This window comes from Coregonus lavaretus (assembly GCF_964263955.1).
Source record: "Coregonus lavaretus genome assembly, chromosome: 25".
NCBI lineage: Eukaryota > Metazoa > Chordata > Actinopteri > Salmoniformes > Salmonidae > Coregonus > Coregonus lavaretus.
The window spans coordinates 1,195,652-1,217,568 of NC_140012.1; the positions used below are offsets into that span (position 1 = coordinate 1,195,652).

Genomic DNA, 21,917 nt, shown 5'->3' on the forward strand with positions numbered 1-21,917 from the left:
TCAAACAACATTGAAATTGCATCAATTATGTCTTTTTTTTTTTTTACATCTCCCGTTTGGCATGTCTTGTGATGTGGTTCACAGCAGCTCTGACGGGTGTGTTGACATGACAACTGCGTCAGAGTTTTGAACGACCCTCCCCCCTTTTGCTCGATGCTGGCTGAAGACCGTAACAGTAATTTGTCATACTTTGGTCATCATACTTTGATCTGGTTTCATCCAAATATCAAATGTGACCTTTAAGTTACTGTGAATCTTACAAGAACTTACTGACAGCTGGTTATACACTGATAAAAAATATGAATGCAACATGTAAAGTGTTGGTCCCATGTTTCATGAGCTGAAATAAAATATCCCGGAAATGTTCCATACGCACAAAAAGCTTATTTTTCTCAAATGTTATGAACAAATGTGTTTACATCCCTGTTAGTGAGCATTTCTCCTTTGCCAAGATAATCCATCCACCTGACAAGTGTGGCATATCAAAAATCTGATTAAAAAGCATGATCATTACACAGGTGCACCTTGTGCTAGGGACAATAAAAGGCCCTAGCACAAGGTGCAGTTTTGTGCAGTTTTGTCACACAACACAATGCCACAGATGTCTCAAGTTTTGAGGGAGCGCGCAATTGGCATGCTGACTGCAGGAATGTCTACCAGAGCTGTTGTCAGAGAATGAAATGTTAATTTCTCTACCGTAAGCCACCTCCAACTTCGTCTTTTAGAATTTGGCAGTACGTCCAACCGGCCTCACAACCGCAGACCACATGTCACCACGCCAGCCCAGGACCTTCACAACCGGCTTCTTCACCTGCAGGATCGTCTGAGACCAGCCTTCGATGGCCACTGACACGCTGGAGATGTTTGATCTTCACGGATGAATCCCAATTTCAACTGTACCGGGCAGATGGCAGACGTGTGGGCGAGCGATTTGCTGATGTCAACGTTGTGAACAGAGTGCCCCATGGTGGCATTGGGGTTATGGTATGGGCAGGCATAAGCTACGGACAATGAACACAATAGAACTTTATCAATGGCAATTTGAATGCACAGAGATACCGTGACGAGATCCTGAAGCCCATTGTCGTACCATTCATCCGCCGCCATCACCTCATGTTTCAGCATGATCATGCACGACCCCATGTGGCAAGGATCTGTACCCAATTCCTGGAAGCTGAAAATGTCCCAGTTCTTACATGGCTTGCATACTCACCAGACATGTCACCCATTGAGCAGTTTGGGATGCTCTGGATTGATGTGTACGACAGCGTGTTCCAGTTCCCGCCAATATCCAGCAACTTCGCACAGCCATTGAAGAGGAGTGGGACAACATTCCACAGGCCACAATCAACAGCTTGATCAACTCTATGCGAAGGAGATGTGTCGCGCTGCATGAGGCAAATGGTACTATTTTAAAGGAAACACTTTGAAGTTTGTGGAAATGTGAAATTAATGTAGGAGAACATAACACAATAGATCTGGTAAAAGATAAAAAAAATACATTTTTTTATTTTATCATCTTTGAAATGAAAAGAAGAAAGGCCATATATTCAGATTGGAAGCTGGAGGTAATTTAGATGTTATCCACAAATTTAAATTAGGCCTAACTGAATGATCAGGATGAAGAGGTCGATTTAATTTAGAACAACAATAGTGTAATGATGAGTTTGTGTTATGCCTATTTATCAGCGTTGATGCTCATGTTAATAGTTTGATTGTGCGCCTTGCGGGTTGATACCGTTCTCTTTTTATGTTTTACTTTGTAAAAATCAGTTGTTATGGGACTGGTTTGTTTACTGTAACTCTATTACTAATCAAATGTATTGTAAGGGAACGAAAACATGCTATGTGTTGCAGTAGGCCTTTAGAATATTGCAAAACCTATCCTTGACTCTATCCTAGTTGATGAGCGAGAAACAAACGATGCCAGTCAGCCTGCACACCCGACCCATGAAAACTACACCTACTATATGCCTAAACTAATTTCACACATAATAAAAGTTAGCCTATAGACAAGATTAAATTAACAATAATATGATGTGATTATATTATCGTTTGTCAAATTGTACATGAAGAGATGGGCAAATCTTGTAATTGACAGATATAGGGAAAGGAGCATCACTTTATCAAATCCGCCTTCAGAGTCACATGCAGGTAAAACATTTTGATTTCTATAAAGTATCAGAAAGAGTATATTCTGCAGTTTCTATTACATTTACCTTTGTCAAATAACTCTTCAAAATTTCACTTTTTCCAAGAATATCCGTGCTGTCCATGCATTCAGCACATGACCACTCGCACGGCAGTATTGCTCTGGATACTAAGCAAAAACTAGCAACATAGTACATTTAAAATAAAATAATGCTATTTTGTTGTCAATGGATGAATGGGCGATAGAAACCAGATAGAAACTGATAATGGTGCATGTGACTTCAATGAACTGAATGATGAGGATGATGAGGAGGGTGAAGAGGGTGATTGGATTTGTTTTGATTTGAATGATGAGGGTGAAGAGGATGACTGAATTTAGAACAATAGTGTAATGATGATGAAGAATTGTGGGCTTTGAGGGTGCACGGTCTAATTCTTTTATTATGAAAGGCTGGAAATGGTAGACTATATAATCTCCCCTCAGAGTCAAATCAGACACTGAGTACAACATAGTTCACAATGGCAAGCCGAACCAAATGAATGGACGCACTGACAGCATTGCAAATGCTGCAGAATTTAGATGAGTTTCAGTCATATGGAGGATCGGATATTGAGCTTGAAATCGACGTTGCTGATGAAGAGTCTTGATCTGATTCTGATGTTGACTTCGAGCCTCCGCCTCTGATGCCTAAGTCTCGCCGCAGTAAAACCAGAACAGAGCCAACTGCTCTCCCTCTCCCCCAAGCACCACAGCTCCCACTCGGGGAAAAGAAGACACAATGTCAAGTCGGCAGGTGCACACCAAACAAGGCCCATGAAATCTGTGAGAAGTGCAACCAATGTATTTCTGGGGCTTGCTCACACAAGGCCCTGAAGCACTGTGCTGACCATGGACCCAAAGCATAAAGAGAAGATGAGATTGATTAATGCATAAAGACACTGGTATAAGGGCACAATACAGTGTCCGATACAATCAACAAATGACTGTTTTTATATTTAGTCATAAATATACAGTGTATTTCCACTAATATTTATTTATGCAGTTCATCCTTTACAATTCTTCATGAACTGGTGCTATTGTTTAAGAATAATGCAAATAATTTCACCTGCGCACCTGGCTGGTTATATTATTATTATATTTTTCATTTCTACTTTGTCAAAAGAAGCTGTAACTGGACTTTATTAATTACTATAACTCTATTACTAATCAAATCTACAAATAAAGTTGATCAAATGGATTACACTGTAATGTTTTAATTGTAAGGGAAAAGAAAATAGGCTATAGGCCTACGTTTTTTTCTAGTACTTTGTAGAATTATACAAAACACATCATTGACTCTATCTAAACAAATAACTATTGTTAGTTTTTTTATTGATATATTTCCACAAATATTTATTAAGACAATTGATCCTTCACAATAGTTTATGAACTATTCATGAAGGGTTGGTAGTTTTGTTTGCGCACCTTGCAGGTCAATATGTTTCTGAGGCATATGCTAAAGTGGACATTCTCAGCAGGTATTTATATGCTGAAAGGCCAGGTAGTTCTAGTGTTAATGTCACATGCTCTTACAAAGACCTGCCAGTTGCAACACTGACCATATTAAGAGGTACCCAACCTTTGACAACATAACCATCAACCACTTAAACTGGTACAACACTTCCACTGACGGTTGGTACAAATATACATATTATTAGATCCCCCACCTACATTTCAAATAGTAGTTTCGATTGTACCTTATATTCCAAATATTGGGTAGAAAAATATACCATTATACTACATTATCCTCACATGTACCCTAAAAGGAACCAACCAGTACCATGTGAGTTCCTATGTGTACTTCTGTAGGTGTACCTTTGACCTTTTTGCACCCCACGGAACAGCACTGTACCCTAACCATACCCCTAATTTTGAGAGTGTGGATATACTGTATGTTCTTGGTAATAAAGATGTACCTGGTGGCACTGCTGAAACATTAATGCACTTCCTCCCCAAAAGATTGAAAGTTCAAATCCCCAAAGCATTTATGCACACTTTACATCAGGTGTCCCTGACCACTGCTATTTTTACGTTGGTGTTGTAAAATAATCTGACAATTATTGACTTGATTCTGGACAACTTTTAGCAAATTGCAGAATTGTATTCTTGCCATTTAATCTGTGGCCAATCTCTGTCATGCCCACAGACCTGGTGGCATAGCAGGACATTCAGGTCATTAGCAACCAAGAGGAGTGCAACTCCAAGAAAACAATACCCAACAATTTTAAAAATATGTCGAAGCAATCACCAGAAACTAATTTGATTTTAAGTAAGCACCAGAAAATATGAAAATGATAAATCAATAGGAAAGTAATACTCAAAATACTTATTTATCAATAAACTAAGCATCAGATAATATAGCAATGATAAACAAAATAAAGGTTCAAATATGCACCAAGCCATTTAAAAATAAAGGAGTTAAAGGAAAGTGATGATATGGAAACATTTGCTTGCCTCCAACAGGCAGCCTGTGTGTAAGTGAGAGTGTGCAGTGCACTCCAGGACTGACTACCTCCTCCCAGAACAATCCCTTTCTCTTGACTACCCTCCCCTCTCTCTTTCCCTTCCTTCTGTCCTCTCTTGCGAACCATGCTAAACTCTCCTTCAATCTCTCTCCCTCAATCTCCCCTTCCCCATCATCTCGCCCAATTCTAAAGCAACTGGCCAATCGAAATGAGGCCAGTGCAAAGGGTGGGACCTCTGAATCTGGCTCGGACCATACAAATGTTCATGTGTTCAGGGTCTCCAGAGTTGTGTGTTGAGATCTGCTCAGGTCTGTTCACTGGACAGGTATGTTCGTCTAAAGACAATATAGAATTTCAGCTCAATAAGGGATCATTTTTATGTATAGCGTAGATTTCTTTTGTTAATAATTAATGAATTAATTAATCATTATCAATTAGTGCCAAGATTAGTTGCAGCATTTTTTTTGAATATAACTTCTTAAACCTATGTAAAAACTAAAACTTAATTGGGTGAAAAGACATCAGGCTGATATCTTTGTGACTTCATGGTCAGGTTGTTTACCCAGCAGGCCACATTTGGCAAGGGACGTCGTAATGAAATCATTTTCTGGTTGAAATCTGGTTCTCCGGTTGAAGTGAGGTCAGATAAGCAGATTAGATAAAGGTAACCAAGACAGATCCCCCCAAAACAGTTTAAAGATTTTGGAAGTTTAAAGATAAGATTTGAGGCAGCAAATCTCAGTGTTGAAGATTTTGGAGCTGCAGAGAGTGTGTGAAAGGGTGGACTGCCCCTCTCTCTAGGGACACACAAGTCCAGAGGTTCATAGACACTCAATGCCCACAACAACCCTTCACAGCGTTTGATCCAGGGTCATATTTATTAGAGCACATCGCAGCAAAATGTTTTGCAATGGAAAATGAAAAAGAGCAACAGAGTAGTCCCTCCTGTTTCAGTCAATTTTCTTCCGTTTGGTGCCTAATGAATACAACCCATGGGTACATCATTCCAACTACTCAAGGACCACCACAGTCCTGGTGGCTTTAGTTTTTCCCTGGAGATAAATATATTTTTACAGAAGAATGTGTTTGTTTCATATGATTGTGTTTTGCTTTTTATGTTTGTGTAATTTATGTGTATATAGGTATGAATAGCGTAATTGTTTATTGATGTGTTCATTCAGGGCTCATATGCAAAACAGATTGTGGTCTTAACATGACTCCCTGGCTAAATAAAAATCAGTTTACATCATTGATTGGCCATAGACTTCACTCTCCTTGTTACACAGGGGTTATCAAGTCTTTGGCTACGTTACATTAAAGGCTAGGATGAAAACTATGGTCACGTTTGAATACTCTTAAACATAATTCCTTCCTCCTTTTGTTGAATTAATCACCAATCTGACATGACGTGATGCGTTACTGCTGGGCTGTAACAAAAATGAGCATGCCATGTACAGTGAGGGAAAAAAGTATTTGATTCCCTGCTGATTTTGTACGTTTGCCCACTGATAAAGATATTATCCGTCTATAATTTTAATGGCAGGTTTATTTGAACAGTGAGAGACAGAATAACAACAACAAAATCCAGGAAAACGCATGTCAAAAATGTTATAAATTGATTTGCATTTTAATGAGGGAAATAAGTATTTGACCCCCTCTCAATCAGAAAGATTTCTGGCTCCCAGGTGTCTTTTATACAGGTAACGAGCTGAGATTAGGAGCACACTCTTAAAGGGAGTGCTCCTAATCTCAGTTTGTTACATGTATAAAAGACACCTGTCCACAGAAGCAATCAATCAATCAGATTCCAAACTCTCCACCATGGCCAAGACCAAAGAGCTCTGTAAGGATGTCAGGGACAAGATTGTAGACCTACACAAGATTGTAGACCTAGATTGTGGGCTACAAGACCATCGCCAAGCAGCTTGGTGAGAAGGTGACAACAGTTGGTGCGATTATTCGCAAATGGAAGAAACACAAAAGAACTGTCAATCTCCCTCAGCCTGGGGCTCCATGCAAGATCTCACCTCGTGGAGTTGCAATGATCATGAGAACAGTGAGGAATCAGCCCAGAACTACACGGGAGGATCTTGTCAATGATCTCAAGGCAGCTGGGACCATAGTCACCAAGAAAACAATTGGTAACACACTACGCCGTGAAGGACTGAAATCCTGCAGCGCCCGCAAGGTCCCCCTGCTCAAGAAAGCACATATACAGGCCCGTCTGAAGTTTGTCAATGAACATCTGAATGATTCAGAGGAGAACTGGGTGAAAGTGTTGTGGTCAGATGAGACCAAAATCGAGCTCTTTGGCATCAACTCAACTCGCCATGTTTGGAGGAGGAGAAATGCTGCCTATGACCCCAATAACACCATCCCCACTGTCAAACATGGAGGTGGAAACATTAAGCTTTGGGGGTGTTTTTCTGCTAAGGGGACAGGACAACTTCACCGCATCAAAGGGACGATGGACGGGGCCATGTACTGTCAAATCTTGGGTGAGAACCTCCTTCCCTCAGCCAGGGCATTGAAAATGGGTCGTGGATGGGTATTCCAGCATGACAATGACCAAAACACAAGGCCAAGGCAACAAAGGAGTGGCTCAAGAATAAGCACATTAAGGTCCTGGAGTGGCCTAGCCAGTCTCCAGACCTTAATCCCATAGAAAATCTGTAGAGGGAGCTGAAGGCTCGAGTTGCCAAACGTCAGCCTCGAAACCTTAACGACTTGGAGAAGATCTGCAAAAGGAGTGGGACAAAATCTCTCCTGAGATGTGTGCAAACCTGGTGTCCAACTATAAGAAAGGTCGTACCTCTGTGATTGCCAACAAGGGTTTTGCCACCAAGTACTAAGTCATGTTTTGTAGAGGGGTCAAAAACGTATTTCTCTCATTAAAATGCAAATCAATTTCTAACATTTTTGACATGTGTTTTTCTGGATTTTTTGTTGTTATTCTGTCTCTCACTGTTCAAATAAACCTACCATTAAAATTATAAACTGATCATGTCTTTGTCAGTGGGCAAACGTTCAAAATCAGCAGGGTATCAAATACTTTTTTCCCTCACTGTAGGTCCCGGGAGGAATGGATGGAGAAATCCAGCAACATAGAACTTGACTATGCACACTGTTCATTCAAAGCAATGAACAGCAACGACTGAATGACCAATGACTGAGAATTTCAAGTCATGGGACGGGAGGAGCAAGGGGATGAGGAAATGGTTCTTACCTCCAGAACCTTCCCTGTGATGAACTGATTACAGGCTTCACACTGGACCCCAAAGTGGATCTGGTAGTCTTTCTCGCAATAGGGGGTGCCGTCCCTGAGAGAAAAGAGGGGGGTTGGGGAATGAGAGAGTCAGGCAGACAGAGAGGGCAAGATCTGAAAATGTCTAGTCAATAAACACATAGATATTGGCTGTGTCCGAAATTTGTCTTGCCTACTACTTATTAAAATGACATACAGTGTACTAATCGTACTACATACTATTTAGAACATACTGTTTAGTAGGGCTGGGAATTGCCAGGGACCTCACGATACAATACGATACAGGTTATTTATAAAAACTAAAACACAGAAATACCTTATTTACATAAGTATTCAGACACTTTGCTATGAGACTCGAAATTGAGCTCAGGTGCATCCTGTTTCCATTGATCATCCTTGAGATGTTTCTACAACTTGATTGGAGTCCACCTGTGGTAAATTCAATTGATTGGACATGATTTGGAAAGGCATACCCCCTTCTATATAAGGTCCCAGAGTTGACAGTGCATGTCAGAGCAAAAACCAAGCCATGAGGTCGAAGGAATTGTCCCTAGAGCTTTGAGACAGGATTGTGTCGAGGCTCAGATCTGGGGAAGGGTACCAAAACATGTCTGCTGCATTGAAGATCCCCAATAACACAGTGGCCTCCATGATTCTTAAATTGAAGAAGTTTGGAACCACTGGCTGCCCGGCCAAACTGAGCAATCGGGGGAGTAGGACGTTGGTCAGGGAGTTACCAAGAACCCGATGGTCACTCTGACGGAGCTCCAGAGTTGCTCTATGGAGATGGGAGAACCTTCCAGAAAGACAACCATCTCTGCAGCACTCCACCAATCAGGCCTTTATGGTAGAGTAGCCAGATGGAAGCCACTCCTCAATAAAAGGCATATGACAGCCCGCATGGAGTTTGCCAAAATGCACCTAAAGGACTCTCATGAGAAACAAGATTATCTGGTCTGATGAAACCAAGATTGAACTCTTTGGCCTGAATGCCAAGCGTCATGTCTGGAGGAAACCTGGCACTATCCCTACGGTGAAGCATGGTGGTGGCAGCATCATGCTGTAGGGATGTTTTTCAGAGGCAGGGACTGGGAGACTAGTCAGGATCGAGGGAAAGATGAACGGAGCAAAGTACACAGAGATCCTTGATGAAAACCTGCTCCAGAGCGCTCAGGACCTCAGACTGGGGCGAAGGTTCACCTTCCAACAGGACAATGACCCTAAGCACACAGCCAAGACAACACAGGAGTGGCTTCGGGACAAGTCTCTGAATGTCCTTGAGTGGCCCAGCCAGAGCCCGGACTTGAACCCAATCGGACTTGAACCCGACCCAGAATACCTTACAAGCAAAAACAGACCGTATTACCTCCCAAGATAATTCTCTTCGGTTATAGTCACAGCAGTGTATATTCCCTCACAAGCCGATACCACGACGGCCCTCAAAGAACTACACTGGACTTTATGTAAACTGGAAAACACACATCCTGAGGCCGTATTTATTGTAGCTGGGGAGTTTAACAAAGCAACGCTACCGAAGTTCTACCAACACATTGACTGTAGTACTCGCTCTGGGAAAACATTGGACCACTGCTACTTTTCGAAATGCCTGCAAGGCCCTCCCCCGCCCTCCCTTCGGCAAATCTGATCACGACTCAATTTTTCTCCTCCTTTCCTATAGGCAGAAACTCAAACAGGAAGTACCCATGCTAAGGTCTATTCAATGCTGGTCTGACCAATCGGAATCCATGCTTCAAGATTGTTTTGATCACGCGGACTGGGATATGTTCCGGGTAGCCTCTGAGAACAACATCACGGATACGGTGACTGAGTTCATCAGGAAGTGTATAGGAGATGTTGTACCCACTGTGACTATTAAAACCTGCCCAAAACAGAAACCGTGGATAGATGGCAGCATGCGCGCAAAAATGAAAGCATGAACCTTCGCATTTAACCATGGCAAGGTGACTGGTACTATGGCCGAATACAAACAGTGTAGTTATTTCCTCCGTAAGGCAATCATAAAGACAAAACGTCAGTACAGAGACAAAGTGGAGTCGCAATTCAATGGCTCAGACACTAGACATATGTGTCAGGGTCTACAGACAATCATGGACTACAAAGGGAAAACCAGCCACGTCGCGGACACCAACGTCTTGCTTCCGGACAAGCTAAACACCTTCTTCGCCCGCTTTGAGGATAACACAGTGCCACCAACGCGACTCGCTACCAAGGACTGTGGGCTCTCCTTCTCCGTGGCCGACGTGAATAAGACATTTAAGCATGTTAGCACTCACAAGGCTGCCGGCCCAGACGACATCCCTAGCCGCATCCTCAGAGCATGCGCAGACCAGCTGGCTGGAGTGTTTATGGACATATTCAATGTCTCCCTATCCCAGTCTGCTGTCCTCACTTGCTTCAAGATGTCCACCATTGTTCCTGTACTCAAGAAAGCAAAGGTAACTGAAATAAATGACTATCGCCCTGTAGCACTCACTTCTGTCATCATGAATTGCTTTGAGACACCCTAGACCCACTTCAATTTGCTTACCGCCCCAATAGATCCACAGACGGTGCAATCACCATCGCCATCGCTCTGCACACTGACCTATCCCATCTGGACGAGAGGAGTACCTATGTAAGAATGCTGTTCATTGACTATAGCTCAGCATTCAACACCATAGTACCCTCCAAGCTCATCATTAAGCTTGGGGCCCTGGGTCTGAACCCTGCCCTGTGCAACTGGGTCCTGGACTTCTTCCTGACGGGCCGCCCCCAGGTGGTAAAGGTAGGAAACATCACCTCTACTTCGCTGATCCTCAACACAGGGGCCCCACAAGGGTGCGTGCTCAGCCCCCTCATGTACTCTCTGTTCACTCATGACTGTGTGGCAATGCACGCCTCCAACTCAATCATCAAGTTTGCAGACAACACAACATTAGTAGGCCTGATTACCAACAATGACGAGACAGCCTACAGGGAGCAGGTGAGGGCCCTGGGAGAGTGGTTTCAGGAAAATAACCTCTCACGCAACGTCAACAAAACAAAGGAGCTGATCGTGGACTTCAGGATACAGCAGAGGGAGCACGCCACTATCCACATCGACGGGACCGCAGTAGAGTAGGTGGAAAGCTTCAAGTTCCTCAGCATACACAATCTGAAATGGTCCACCCACACAGACAGTGTGGTGAAGAAGGCGCAACAGCGCCTCTTCAACCTCAGGAGGCTGAAGAAATTTGGCTTGGCACCTAAAACTCTCACAAACTTTTACAGATGCACAATTGAGAGCATCCTGTCGGGCTGTATCACTGCCTGGTACGGCAACTGCACCGCCCGCAACTGCAGGGCTCTCCAGAGGGTGGTGTGGTCTGCCCAACGCAACTACCTGCCCTCCAGGACACCTACAGCACCCGATATCACAGGAAAGCCAAAAAGATCATCAAGGACAACAACCACGAGCCAAGGCCTGTTCACCCCGCTATCATCCAGAAGGCGAGGTCAGTACAAAGCTGGGACCGAGAGACTGAAAAACAGCTTCTATCTCAAGGCCATCAGACTGTTAAATAGCCATCACTAGCCGGCTTCCACCCAGTTACGCAACCCTGCACCTTAGAGGAGGCTGCCCTATATACATAGACTTGGAATCACTGGCCACTTTAATAATGAAATAGTAGTCACTTTAATAATGTTTACATGTTTGCTTTACTCATCTCATATGTACAGTTGAAGTCGGAAGTTTACATAAACTTAGGTTGGAGTCATTAAAACTTGTTTTTCAACCACTCCACAAATTTCTTGTTAACAAACTATAGTTTTTGCAAGTCGGTTAGGACATTTACTTTGTGCATGACACAAGTAATATTTCCAACAATTGTTTGCAGACAGCTTATTTCACTTAAAAATCACTGTATCACAATTCCAGTGTGTCAGAAGTTTACATACACTAAGTTGACCGTGCCTTTAAACAGCTTGGAAAATTCCAGAAAATTATGTCATGGCTTTAGAAGCTTCTGATAGGCTAATTGACATAATTTGAGTCAATTGGAGGTGTACCTGTGGATGTATTTCAAGACCTACCTTCAAACTCAGTGCCTCTTTGCTTGACATCATGGGAAAATCAATAGAAATCAGCCAAGACCTCGGAAAAAAATGTGTAGACCTCCACAAGTCTGGTTCATCCTTGGGAGCAATTTCCAAATGCCTGAAGGTACCACGTTCATCTGTACAAACAATAGTACGCAAGAATAAACACCATGGGACCACGCAGCCGTCATACCGCTCAGGAAGGAGACACGTTCTGTTTCCTAGAGATTAACGTACTTTGGTGTGAAAAGTGCAAATCAATCCCAGAACAACAGCAAAGGACCTTGTGAAGATGCTGGAGGAAACAGGTACAGAAGTATGTCACGGTTCAGACAGACGACCAGAGGACCACAATTGCGTCACACCAGAAAGTTTATTAAAACTTAAGGGAAAAGGGAAGTAGGGAGTGAATGAAGGCTCCAGGGGTAACAGGGATCCCGTCCAATGTGCTGGGTCTGTGCCCCCCCCAGTGGCAGCGATGCGTCCTATGAAGCCGGTGGTGGGTGGTCCAGAAGTCCTGGGGGGGGGAGACACAGACACAACAGGGCGGAATGAAACAAGGCAGCAGTACAGTTCAAGGGAAATCCAAAATACGTAGTAGCAAGGCAGAAGGCTGGTCAGAGTTACCGGGATTGAAGAGTAGTCAGGAGTCGTTATGGCAGAAGCAGGTCTGGATCTCCTGGGGCAGAAGAGTATCCAAAAATCAGGCAGGTCCGGGGTCACAAAACCAGGGTGAGCCAGAAGCGCGAGCAAACAGGTTCCGGGTGTGAGCTTTGCAGACGATCTGACACCGGAGAGCTGAAAGACAGGGCCTTAAATACTGGGAGAGGTAGTGGGTAATGCAGCGCAGCTGGCAGAGTAATTAGAGCAGAGCAGAGCAGGGACAGGTGGAGCTAGTTAGGCTGAGTAGAGAGAGTGGTGAGCAGAGTGGAAGAAAATTAAGGTGGTAACCCGGTGGAGTGAGAGGCTCATGACAGAACCCCCCCCCCAAGGGACGGCCCCAGAAGTCCCAAGAGCAACACCACGCCGGGCGGGAGGAGGGGAGCCGGAGGAGGGCTAGAACTCCTCCGAACGGTCCGAGTGAACGTCCTCATCCTCGGAGGAAGCCGGAGGGCCGTGGTCGGGAGATGGGACAGGTCCCGAGACAGGATCAGGCACAGGACAGGAAGCCGAGCGGGCAGGACGGTTAGGGACCCCTCTGGGGCGGCCCCTACGGATTGCAGGTTGATCAGGATGCCGTTGGTGGAAAGCGGTGATGAGAGTCCTATCCACAATCCGACTAGCTGGCACCCAGGTCCTTTCCTCAGGTCCATAGCCCTCCCAGTCAATGAGGTACTGGAGACCCCTACCCCTCCGTCTGGACCGAAGCAGGCGGCGGACGGTGTAAACCAGACCACCATCGACGAGCCGTGGAGGAGGAGGACAAGGCGCAGCAGGGACCAGCGGACTCTCATGGATGGGCTTAATCTTAGACACATGGAAAGTGGGGTGCACCCTCAGGGAATTAGGCAGTTGGAGCCGGACAGCAGTTGGGCTAATCACTCTTATGATAGGGAATGGGCCAATGAACCGAGGTGCCAGCTTCTGCGACTCCACCCTGAGTGGCAGGTTCTTCGATGACAACCACACCCTTTGACCAACATGGTAGGTGGGAGCAGGAATTCTCCGACGGTTGGCCCCGGTAGTGTAGCTGGCAACGGATCTGAGGAGTGTGGCTCGGGCTTGTGACCAGGTGCGGCGACATCGACGGGCAAAAGCAAGTGCAGATGGGCAAGTAACCTCCTCTTCCTGGCTGGCAAATAGAGGAGGCTGGTATCCATAAACACATTGGAAAGGGGACATACCGATGGCAGAGCAGGTCAGAGAATTGTGTGCGTACTCCACCCATGTCAATTGCTGCGACCAGGAGTGGGGGTTGCGTGAAGTCATGCATCGCAGTGCCTTCTCGAGCTCCTGATTAGCCCGCTCTGACTGCCCATTGGATTGGGGATGGAATCCGGAAGTCAGACTGACTGTGGCTCCCAGCAGGTGACAGAACTCCTTCCAAAAAGCGGAGGAGAATTGTGGACCACGGTCAGAAACTACATCCTTTGGCAGTCCGTGGATCCGAAAGACGTGTTCCAGGACCACCTGGGCGGTCTCCTTGGCGGTTGGGAGCTTGGGGAGGGGAATGAAGTGTGCCATCTTGCTGAAACGGTCAACTATGGTGAGAATGACGGTCATGCCACTTGAAGGGGGCAGCCCCGTGACAAAGTCAAGGGCGATGTGAGACCAGGGACGTCTGGGCACAGGCAGGGGCTGCAGCAATCCGGCTGGGGGCTGGCAGGACGACTTGTGTTGGTTGCAGATGGGGCAGGCTTGGACGAATTCCCGTACATCCTTTCTCAGAGAGGGCCACCAGAACCTCTGGGCGAGCAGGTTGTAAGTGCGGGTGGAGCCAGGGTGACAAGCTAGGCGGGAGTCATGTCCCCACTGAACGACCTGGGACCTCAGGTCTTCGGGGACAAAAAGGCGGTCAGCTGGGCAAGTGCTGGGACCTGGCTGGTTACGGAGAGCCTCCAGCACCTGTTCCTCAACAGCCCAGGTCAGAGCTGCAACGATGCAGGGACTTGGCAGAATCGACACAGGGTCCTTGGAGGGGGTGTCATCCTTCTGGAATTGACGGGAGAGGGCGTCTGGCTTGGTGTTGCGTGATCCAGGCCGGTATGACAGAGTGAAATTAAACCTGGTGAAGAACAGGGCCCAGCGGGACTGCCTGGAGTTCAACCGTTTGGCCGTGCGGATGTACTCCAAGTTCTTATGATCGGTCCAAACGAGAAATGGAATGGTGGACCCCTCCAGCCAGTGACGCCACTCCTCCAAGGCAAGCTTCACAGCCAGCAGCTCACGGTTCCCTATGTCATAATTGCACTCAGAGGGGGACAACCGACGTGAGAAAAAGGCACAGGGATGGAGCTTCCTATCCTCCGCAGCCCACTGAGAAATCACAGCACCAACTCCCACATCCGAGGCGTCCACCTCCACAATGAATTGCCGGTCCACATCAGGCATCTGGAGGATGGGAGCGGAGGTGAACCTCACCTTGAGGGTACTGAAGGCTTTGTCGGCTGCTGGGGTCCAGGTGAAGGGTTGCTTGGTGCTGGTTAGAGCAGTGAGAGGGGCAGCAACGGTACTGTAGTTCCGGATAAACTTTCTGTAGAAGTTAGCAAACCCCAGAAACTGTTGCAGCTTCTTTCTGTTCTCCGGAACTGGCCATGAAGTGACTGCTGATACTTTGGCAGGATCCATTTGGATACTTCCCTCTGCCACTATGTACCCCAGGAAGGCCACTGTCTTGACGTGAAACTCACATTTCTCTGCCTTGGCGTAGAGGGAATTCTCCAGAAGACGATGAAGGACTTGCTGGACATGGCGGGTGTGTTCAGACAGGTTTCTGGAGTAGATTAAGATGTCATCCAGGTAAACGAAGACAAACTTGTTTAACATGTCCCGCAGTACATCATTCACTAGAGCCTGGAACACAGCAGGAGCATTGGTGAGGCCAAAAGGCATAACCAGATACTCGTAGTGGCCTGTTGGTGTATTGAATGCGGTTTTCCATTCATCTCCCTCCCGGATCCGCACTAGGTGGTAAGCGTTTCTGAGATCCAACTTGGTAAAAACAGTGGCTCCCTGGAGCAACTCAAAAGCAGAGGTGAGCAGAGGCAGAGGGTAACGGTTTTTCACTGTGATGTCGTTGAGTCCCCTGTAGTCGATGCAGGGGCGAAGAGATCCGTCCTTCTTCCCCACAAAGAAGAAGCCAGCACCAGCAGGAGATGAAGATGAACGGATTAATCCTGCGGACAGAGAGCCATTGATGTAGTCCTCCATGGACTTTCTTTCAGGAGCAGACAACGAATAAAGACGACCCTTTGGAGGGGCTGTTCCAGGGAGGAGGTCGATGGCACAGTCGTACGGTCGGTGAGGGGGCAGAGATGTGGCTCTTGCTTTGTTAAACACCTCTCTGAGACCATGGTAGCATTCTGGGACATTGGAGAGGTCAGGAGCGGAGTTAGTAGGTACTGGCCGAGGGGGTAGTGCGGCAGCAAGCAGGCAGGTTCGGTGGCAGTCCTCTCCCCACTCCCTGATCACCCCGGTCACCCAGTCGAGCTGAGGGTTGTGCCGGCGGAGCCATGGGTAACCCAGGATGAGGGGTTGGCCTGGAGAGGGGAGCAGGTGAAACTGGATAGTTTCTTGATGGTTTCCGGACAGACCCATCGAGACCGGGGCCGTGACATGAGTGACCGATCCGAGTAAGTGTCCGTCCAGTGCCCGGGCAGGAATAGGAGGTGTCAAACGGAGGTTCTCCAGTCCCAGTTGGCGTGCCAGCTTGATGTCCATTATGTTGGCTTCGGCGCCAGAATCCACCAGAGCAGCCAGGGTGTGAGTTGAGTCAGAGAGGCGGAGGTGAACTTGCAGCAGGGGTTTGCGGTCGGAGGACTGGATGGTCATTGAACTCAACCGGACTCCCCCTATGCCCGGTGAGCTTCGGCCCTTTAAAGGGCAGGTTACCACACGATGTCCATCACCTCCACAATAGAGGCAGAGGTTTGAGGTGAAGCGGCGCTGGCGCTCTGCAGGAGTGAGAGAGGCTCGCCCAATCTCCATAGGCTCAGACTGATCAAGCTGACCTGGGTGAGTGGCAGTAGATGACAGGAGCCCAGTCGGATCTCTCCGAATGCCGGTAGTAGGTGGACCTTGGCGCCCCCTCTCACGACGACGGGTCTGTATCCTTCTGTCGATCCTGACAGTCAGTGCGATGGCTTCATCAAGAGTGGAAGGCAGTTCATGGGAGACCAACTCGTCCTTGATATAGTCAGCCAAACTATGGAAGAACGCGTCCACCAACGATGGTGTGTTCCAAGAACTTCGTCTAGCCAGGGTTCGGAAGTCGATGGAATGGTCTGCGACTGTACGTCTGCCTTGTCGAATACTGAACAGTTCACGAGACGCCTCTGCGGTTGGTGAATCCAGGTCAAACACCTTCAGCATCTCCTCAGCAAACAGGTCGAAGGTTGCACATGCGGGGGTTTGACGTTCGAACTCTGCTGTTCCCCAGAGTCGAGCTCGGCCCGTCAGGTGAGTGATGGCATACCCAACTTTAGCCCCCTCCGTGGCGAAGGTCCTTGGCTGCAAGGAGAACTGAAGTCGGCAGCTAGTCAGGAACGGCCGGACCTGGGTTGAGTCGCCGTTGAACCGCTCGGGGTTTCCAATCTTGGGTTCCGGAGCAGCGGCTGCAATGACCGGGGCAGGTAACTCGGGGGCAGGGCTGGTGGGCAGACTGGCTGGGGTAAGGTTGGTGAGGAGTTGAATGATCATGGCGAGTTGTTGTTGCTGCTGCTGGAACTGCTGCTCATGCTCATCGGTTTCCATGTCGGGGAAAGTGTGCGCTGAGTCCATAATGGTCAGATCGTACTGTCACGGTTCAGACAGACGACCAGAGGACCACAATTGCGTCACACCAGAAAGTTTATTAAAACTTAAGGGAAAAGGGAAGTAGGGAGTGAATGAAGGCTCCAGGGGTAACAGGGATCCCGTCCAATGTGCTGGGTCTGTGCCCCCCCCAGTGGCAGCGATGCGTCCTATGAAGCCGGTGGTGGGTGGTCCAGAAGTCCTGGGGGGGGGAGACACAGACACAACAGGGCGGAATGAAACAAGGCAGCAGTACAGTTCAAGGGAAATCCAAAATACGTAGTAGCAAGGCAGAAGGCTGGTCAGAGTTACCGGGATTGAAGAGTAGTCAGGAGTCGTTATGGCAGAAGCAGGTCTGGATCTCCTGGGGCAGAAGAGTATCCAAAAATCAGGCAGGTCCGGGGTCACAAAACCAGGGTGAGCCAGAAGTGCGAGCAAACAGGTTCCGGGTGTGAGCTTTGCAGACGATCTGACACCGGAGAGCTGAAAGACAGGGCCTTAAATACTGGGAGAGGTAGTGGGTAATGCAGCGCAGCTGGCAGAGTAATTAGAGCAGAGCAGAGCAGGGACAGGTGGAGCTAGTTAGGCTGAGTAGAGAGAGTGGTGAGCAGAGTGGAAGAAAATTAAGGTGGTAACCCGGTGGAGTGAGAGGCTCATGACAAAGTATCTATATCCACAGTAAAACGAGTCCTATATCGACATAACCTGAAAGGCTGCTCAGCAAGGAAGAAGCCACTGCTCCAAAACCGCCATTAAAAAGCCAGACTACGGTTTGAAACTGGACATAGGGACAAAGATCGTACTTTTTGGAGAAATGTCCTCTGGTCTGATGAAACAAAAATAGAACTGTTTGGCCATAATGACCATCGTTATGTTTGGAGGAAAAAGGGGGATGCTTGCAAGCCAAAGAACACCATCCCAACCGTGAAGCACGGGGGTGGCAGCATCATGCTGTGGGGGTGCTTTGCTGCAGGAGGGACTGGTGCACTTCACAAAATAGATGGCATCATGAGGAAGGAAAATTGTGTGGACATATTGAAGCAACATCTCAAGACATCAGTCAGGAAGTTAAAGCTTGGTCGCAAATGGGTCTTTCAAATGGACAATGACCCCAAGCATACTTCCAAAGTTGTGTCAAAATGGCTTAAGGACAACAAATTCAAGGTATTGGAGTGGCTATCACAAAGCCCTGACCTCAATCCTATAGAAAATGTGGGGGCAGAACTGAAAAAGCGTGTGCGAGCAAGGAGGCCTATAAACCTGACTCAGTTACACCAGCTCTGTCAGGAGGAATGGGCCAAAATTCACCCAACTTATTGTGGGAAGCTTGTGGAAGGCTACACGAAACGTTTGACCCAAGTTAAACAATTTAAAGGCAATGTTACCAAATACTAATTGAGTGTAAACTTCTGTCCCACTGGGAATGTGATGAAAGAAATAAAAGCTGAAATAAATAATTCTCTCTACTATTATTCTGAAATGTCACATTCTTAAAATAAAGTGGTGATCCTAACTGACCTTAAACAGGGCATTTTTACTTGGATTGAATGTCAGGAATTGTGAAAAACTGAGTTTAAATGTTTTTGGCTAACTTCAACTGTATATACTGTATTCTATTCTACTGTATTTTAGTCTATGCCACTCCTAATATTTATATATTTCTTAATTCCATTATTTTACTTTGAGATGTGTGTGTATTGTTGTGAATTGTTAGATACTACTGCACTGTTGGAGCTAGAAACACAAGCATTTCGCTACACCCGCAATAACATCTGCTAAATATGTGTATGTGACCAATACAATTTGATTTGATTTGATTTGACATCTCTGGAGACACTTAAAAAGAGCTGTCAGAGCTTGAGAGGATCTGCAGAGAACAATGAGAGAAACTCCCCAAATACCAAATACAGGTGTGCCAAGCTTGTAGCATCATACCCAAGAAGACTTGAGGTTGTAATCGCTGCCAAAGGTGCTTCAACAAAGTACAGAGTAAAGGGTCTGAATACTTATATAAATGTATTATTTCAGTTTTTTATTTTTAAGAAATTTGCAAGAATTTCTATAACTCTGTTTTTGCTTTGCCATTATGGGGTATTGTGTGTAGATTGATGAGGGAAAAAAAACAATTTAATCAATTTTAGAATAAGGCTGTAACGTAACAAAATGTGGGAAAAGTCAAGGGGTCTGAATACTTTCCGAATGCACTGTAGCTGAAGACCGTGTGCCTCTAGCCAAAATTATGTAAAGGTTAAGGCCAATATTACCGGAGCTATGTTTTTTTTTTCTGCCGCGGATTTGTGCGCATGCCACCTGATGTTTTAAACTACTCGCAAACCGCTCTTTCTTGGTTTGATAACAAACAACATTGTTTAACTAGCTAGTCATGTCACCTAGCTAGCTAGTTAGCAACCTGATCACTTTACCACTGACTAGGCTATGCACAAATTTAGATGGCACAGGAAGAACTCAAAAGAAATAGGCTTCTCAAAGAGATGCTTCAAAGGTAAGCTGCATATGCAAGAGTGGTGTATGTGTGTGAGAGAGGATGTGTGTCAGAGCGGAAGTGAGAGAGAGAGGTGTGGGACAGAGGGAGAGTGTGTAGGCCTGTGTGTGTAAAGTTATCTGAACAGTACAGATGGTTACTGTGTTTTCATACCATTGTTGGACAAGTTTAGGTTACACTTCATTTGGATATTCCATATGTAGAGGCTCTACAGACTATCTACAGACTATCAGTAACATTTCAACTAACTATCTACTAACCCTAGCTTTAACCCTAACCCTTATCCTAACCCTAAACTTCTTACCCTAACCCTAGCCCTAACCCGTATTCTAAACCTAGCCCTATCCGTAACCTTAGCAACAGTTGCTCATCCATCTGTAGAAAATCCGAAGTATCCAAAAAAAGTGTGACCCAAGTTTAAAAGCTCTTTGTATCCATAGAGCCAGTTATTTTTTCCTGTAGTCACACTCATTTAGAATGCTTGAAGCTTTGAGTCTGTGTGCTGTGTGCAAGTGTTAAACTTCAACAACATTGATAAGAGTAGGCCTACTTAAACATTGGGAGAATTAATAGCTGTGTGTTACAGTGTCTTTTGTGTTGTTTATCGTGAAAAGGCTATTAAAACATTCTGGTGTAGATCATTTTGTGTTTCCGTCCCTTACTATCAAAGCATAGTATGCCTGTTACTTAATGCCCTGCTTTAAAGTGTAAGCCGTTGGTGGTGGTGGTGGGGGGTCTACTAAGCTAACATATGGAATTGTTTTAAGATGGTCATACCATGGATCATTTAGCTATTTCATTTTTAATTTTAGGACCCCTTTAGGTATAAAATAAATATATACAATCATTATTTGATTATTTCATGGTCTGACAAACACTGCTGTAGCTCGTCCACCATCCACCGCAGATAAGGAAGGCCGACATAAGCGGATGAGGTGGATTGAGACGCAGCCCATGCAAAACAGATATCTCTAGTTTAAACTGACGGATTTTGATGGGTATTTTTTAAATGATGTTACTTAGATTAGAGTGCGTCAATAGACTCTTCAGGATTAATGGAAAAATCTTTCTTTAGGGCCAAATTTGAGCAAATTCTAAAATTGCGATTAATCGCGAATAACTAATGACATTAAACCCCTAAGGTCGAATATCGCCCCCGTGGAAATCAAATTAGCATAATAAAAACATCTCCATAAAAATCTGTCCGTTTAAGCTAGAGATATCTGCATTGGATATCTGCCTATGTTGCACTTCTGCATCTCTGGTGAAAGGTGACAAAGGTAGAGCGGTGTTTGTCAGACCATGAGATATCCCGAAAATCGGGAGATTTTGTTGTAGGCAGAATACATCGGAGTAGGATTCTATTGCACTGACAGGCATGACTCAGGCCCCTACTCTACACAGACGGGTAACCAATCAGAGCTGCAGTAGGCCTATATGCAAATAGACCATTGCCATATATGGATCTGTGCCATTCCCAGTTTTTTACAGCATGAGTGGTCGTGAGTAAATGCGCTTGTTTTGAGAGCTAAATGTAGCGACGTGTGTACATTTGTACATTTATTCATATAATTTGCTAGTTAGTGAGTTATTAGCCCAGTTATAGATCATTTGTAGTCAGCAATGGGTGAGTGATTGCTTCCTACAAGAGCACAAAACCTGTGAATTTCTAGACATCAAAGCGGGTCAGGTAAAGAGCTTTTTTTTTATATCTTGAAGGGGCAGTGTTGTATTTTGAGACAGGCTTGAATAAGCGAAGTAACCAATAGGCAGAGGGTAGCATAATTTGTCTGATTCTCTGTAATAATGGTATGAGAATAATTATGTATTTTATTTTGCAAAGTGGTTTCTTGCATTAAACAACACAACAACATTTTCAGTCACCTTGTCTGAAGGACAAGTGGATAAACAGCTTAATACCAAGCCCTGCATGTTTTTTTGAAAAGTCTCATGGAATGTAAG

The 21,917-nt window shown here is 45.6% G+C and overlaps 1 protein-coding gene across 1 annotated transcript in view; it reads right to left on the minus strand.

Annotated features, from left to right (window-relative positions):
* The window catches only part of ablim1b (actin binding LIM protein 1b), a gene marked incomplete at both ends in the record, with an annotated part of 155,847 nt that overhangs the window by 40,027 nt on the left and 93,903 nt on the right, over window positions 1-21,917 (minus strand). Inside the window, one exon of the mRNA XM_084141432.1 lies at window positions 7,883-7,976. Within this exon, the coding sequence (XP_083997558.1) occupies window positions 7,883-7,976 (94 nt within the window). The remainder of the gene's footprint in view (window positions 1-7,882; window positions 7,977-21,917) is intronic.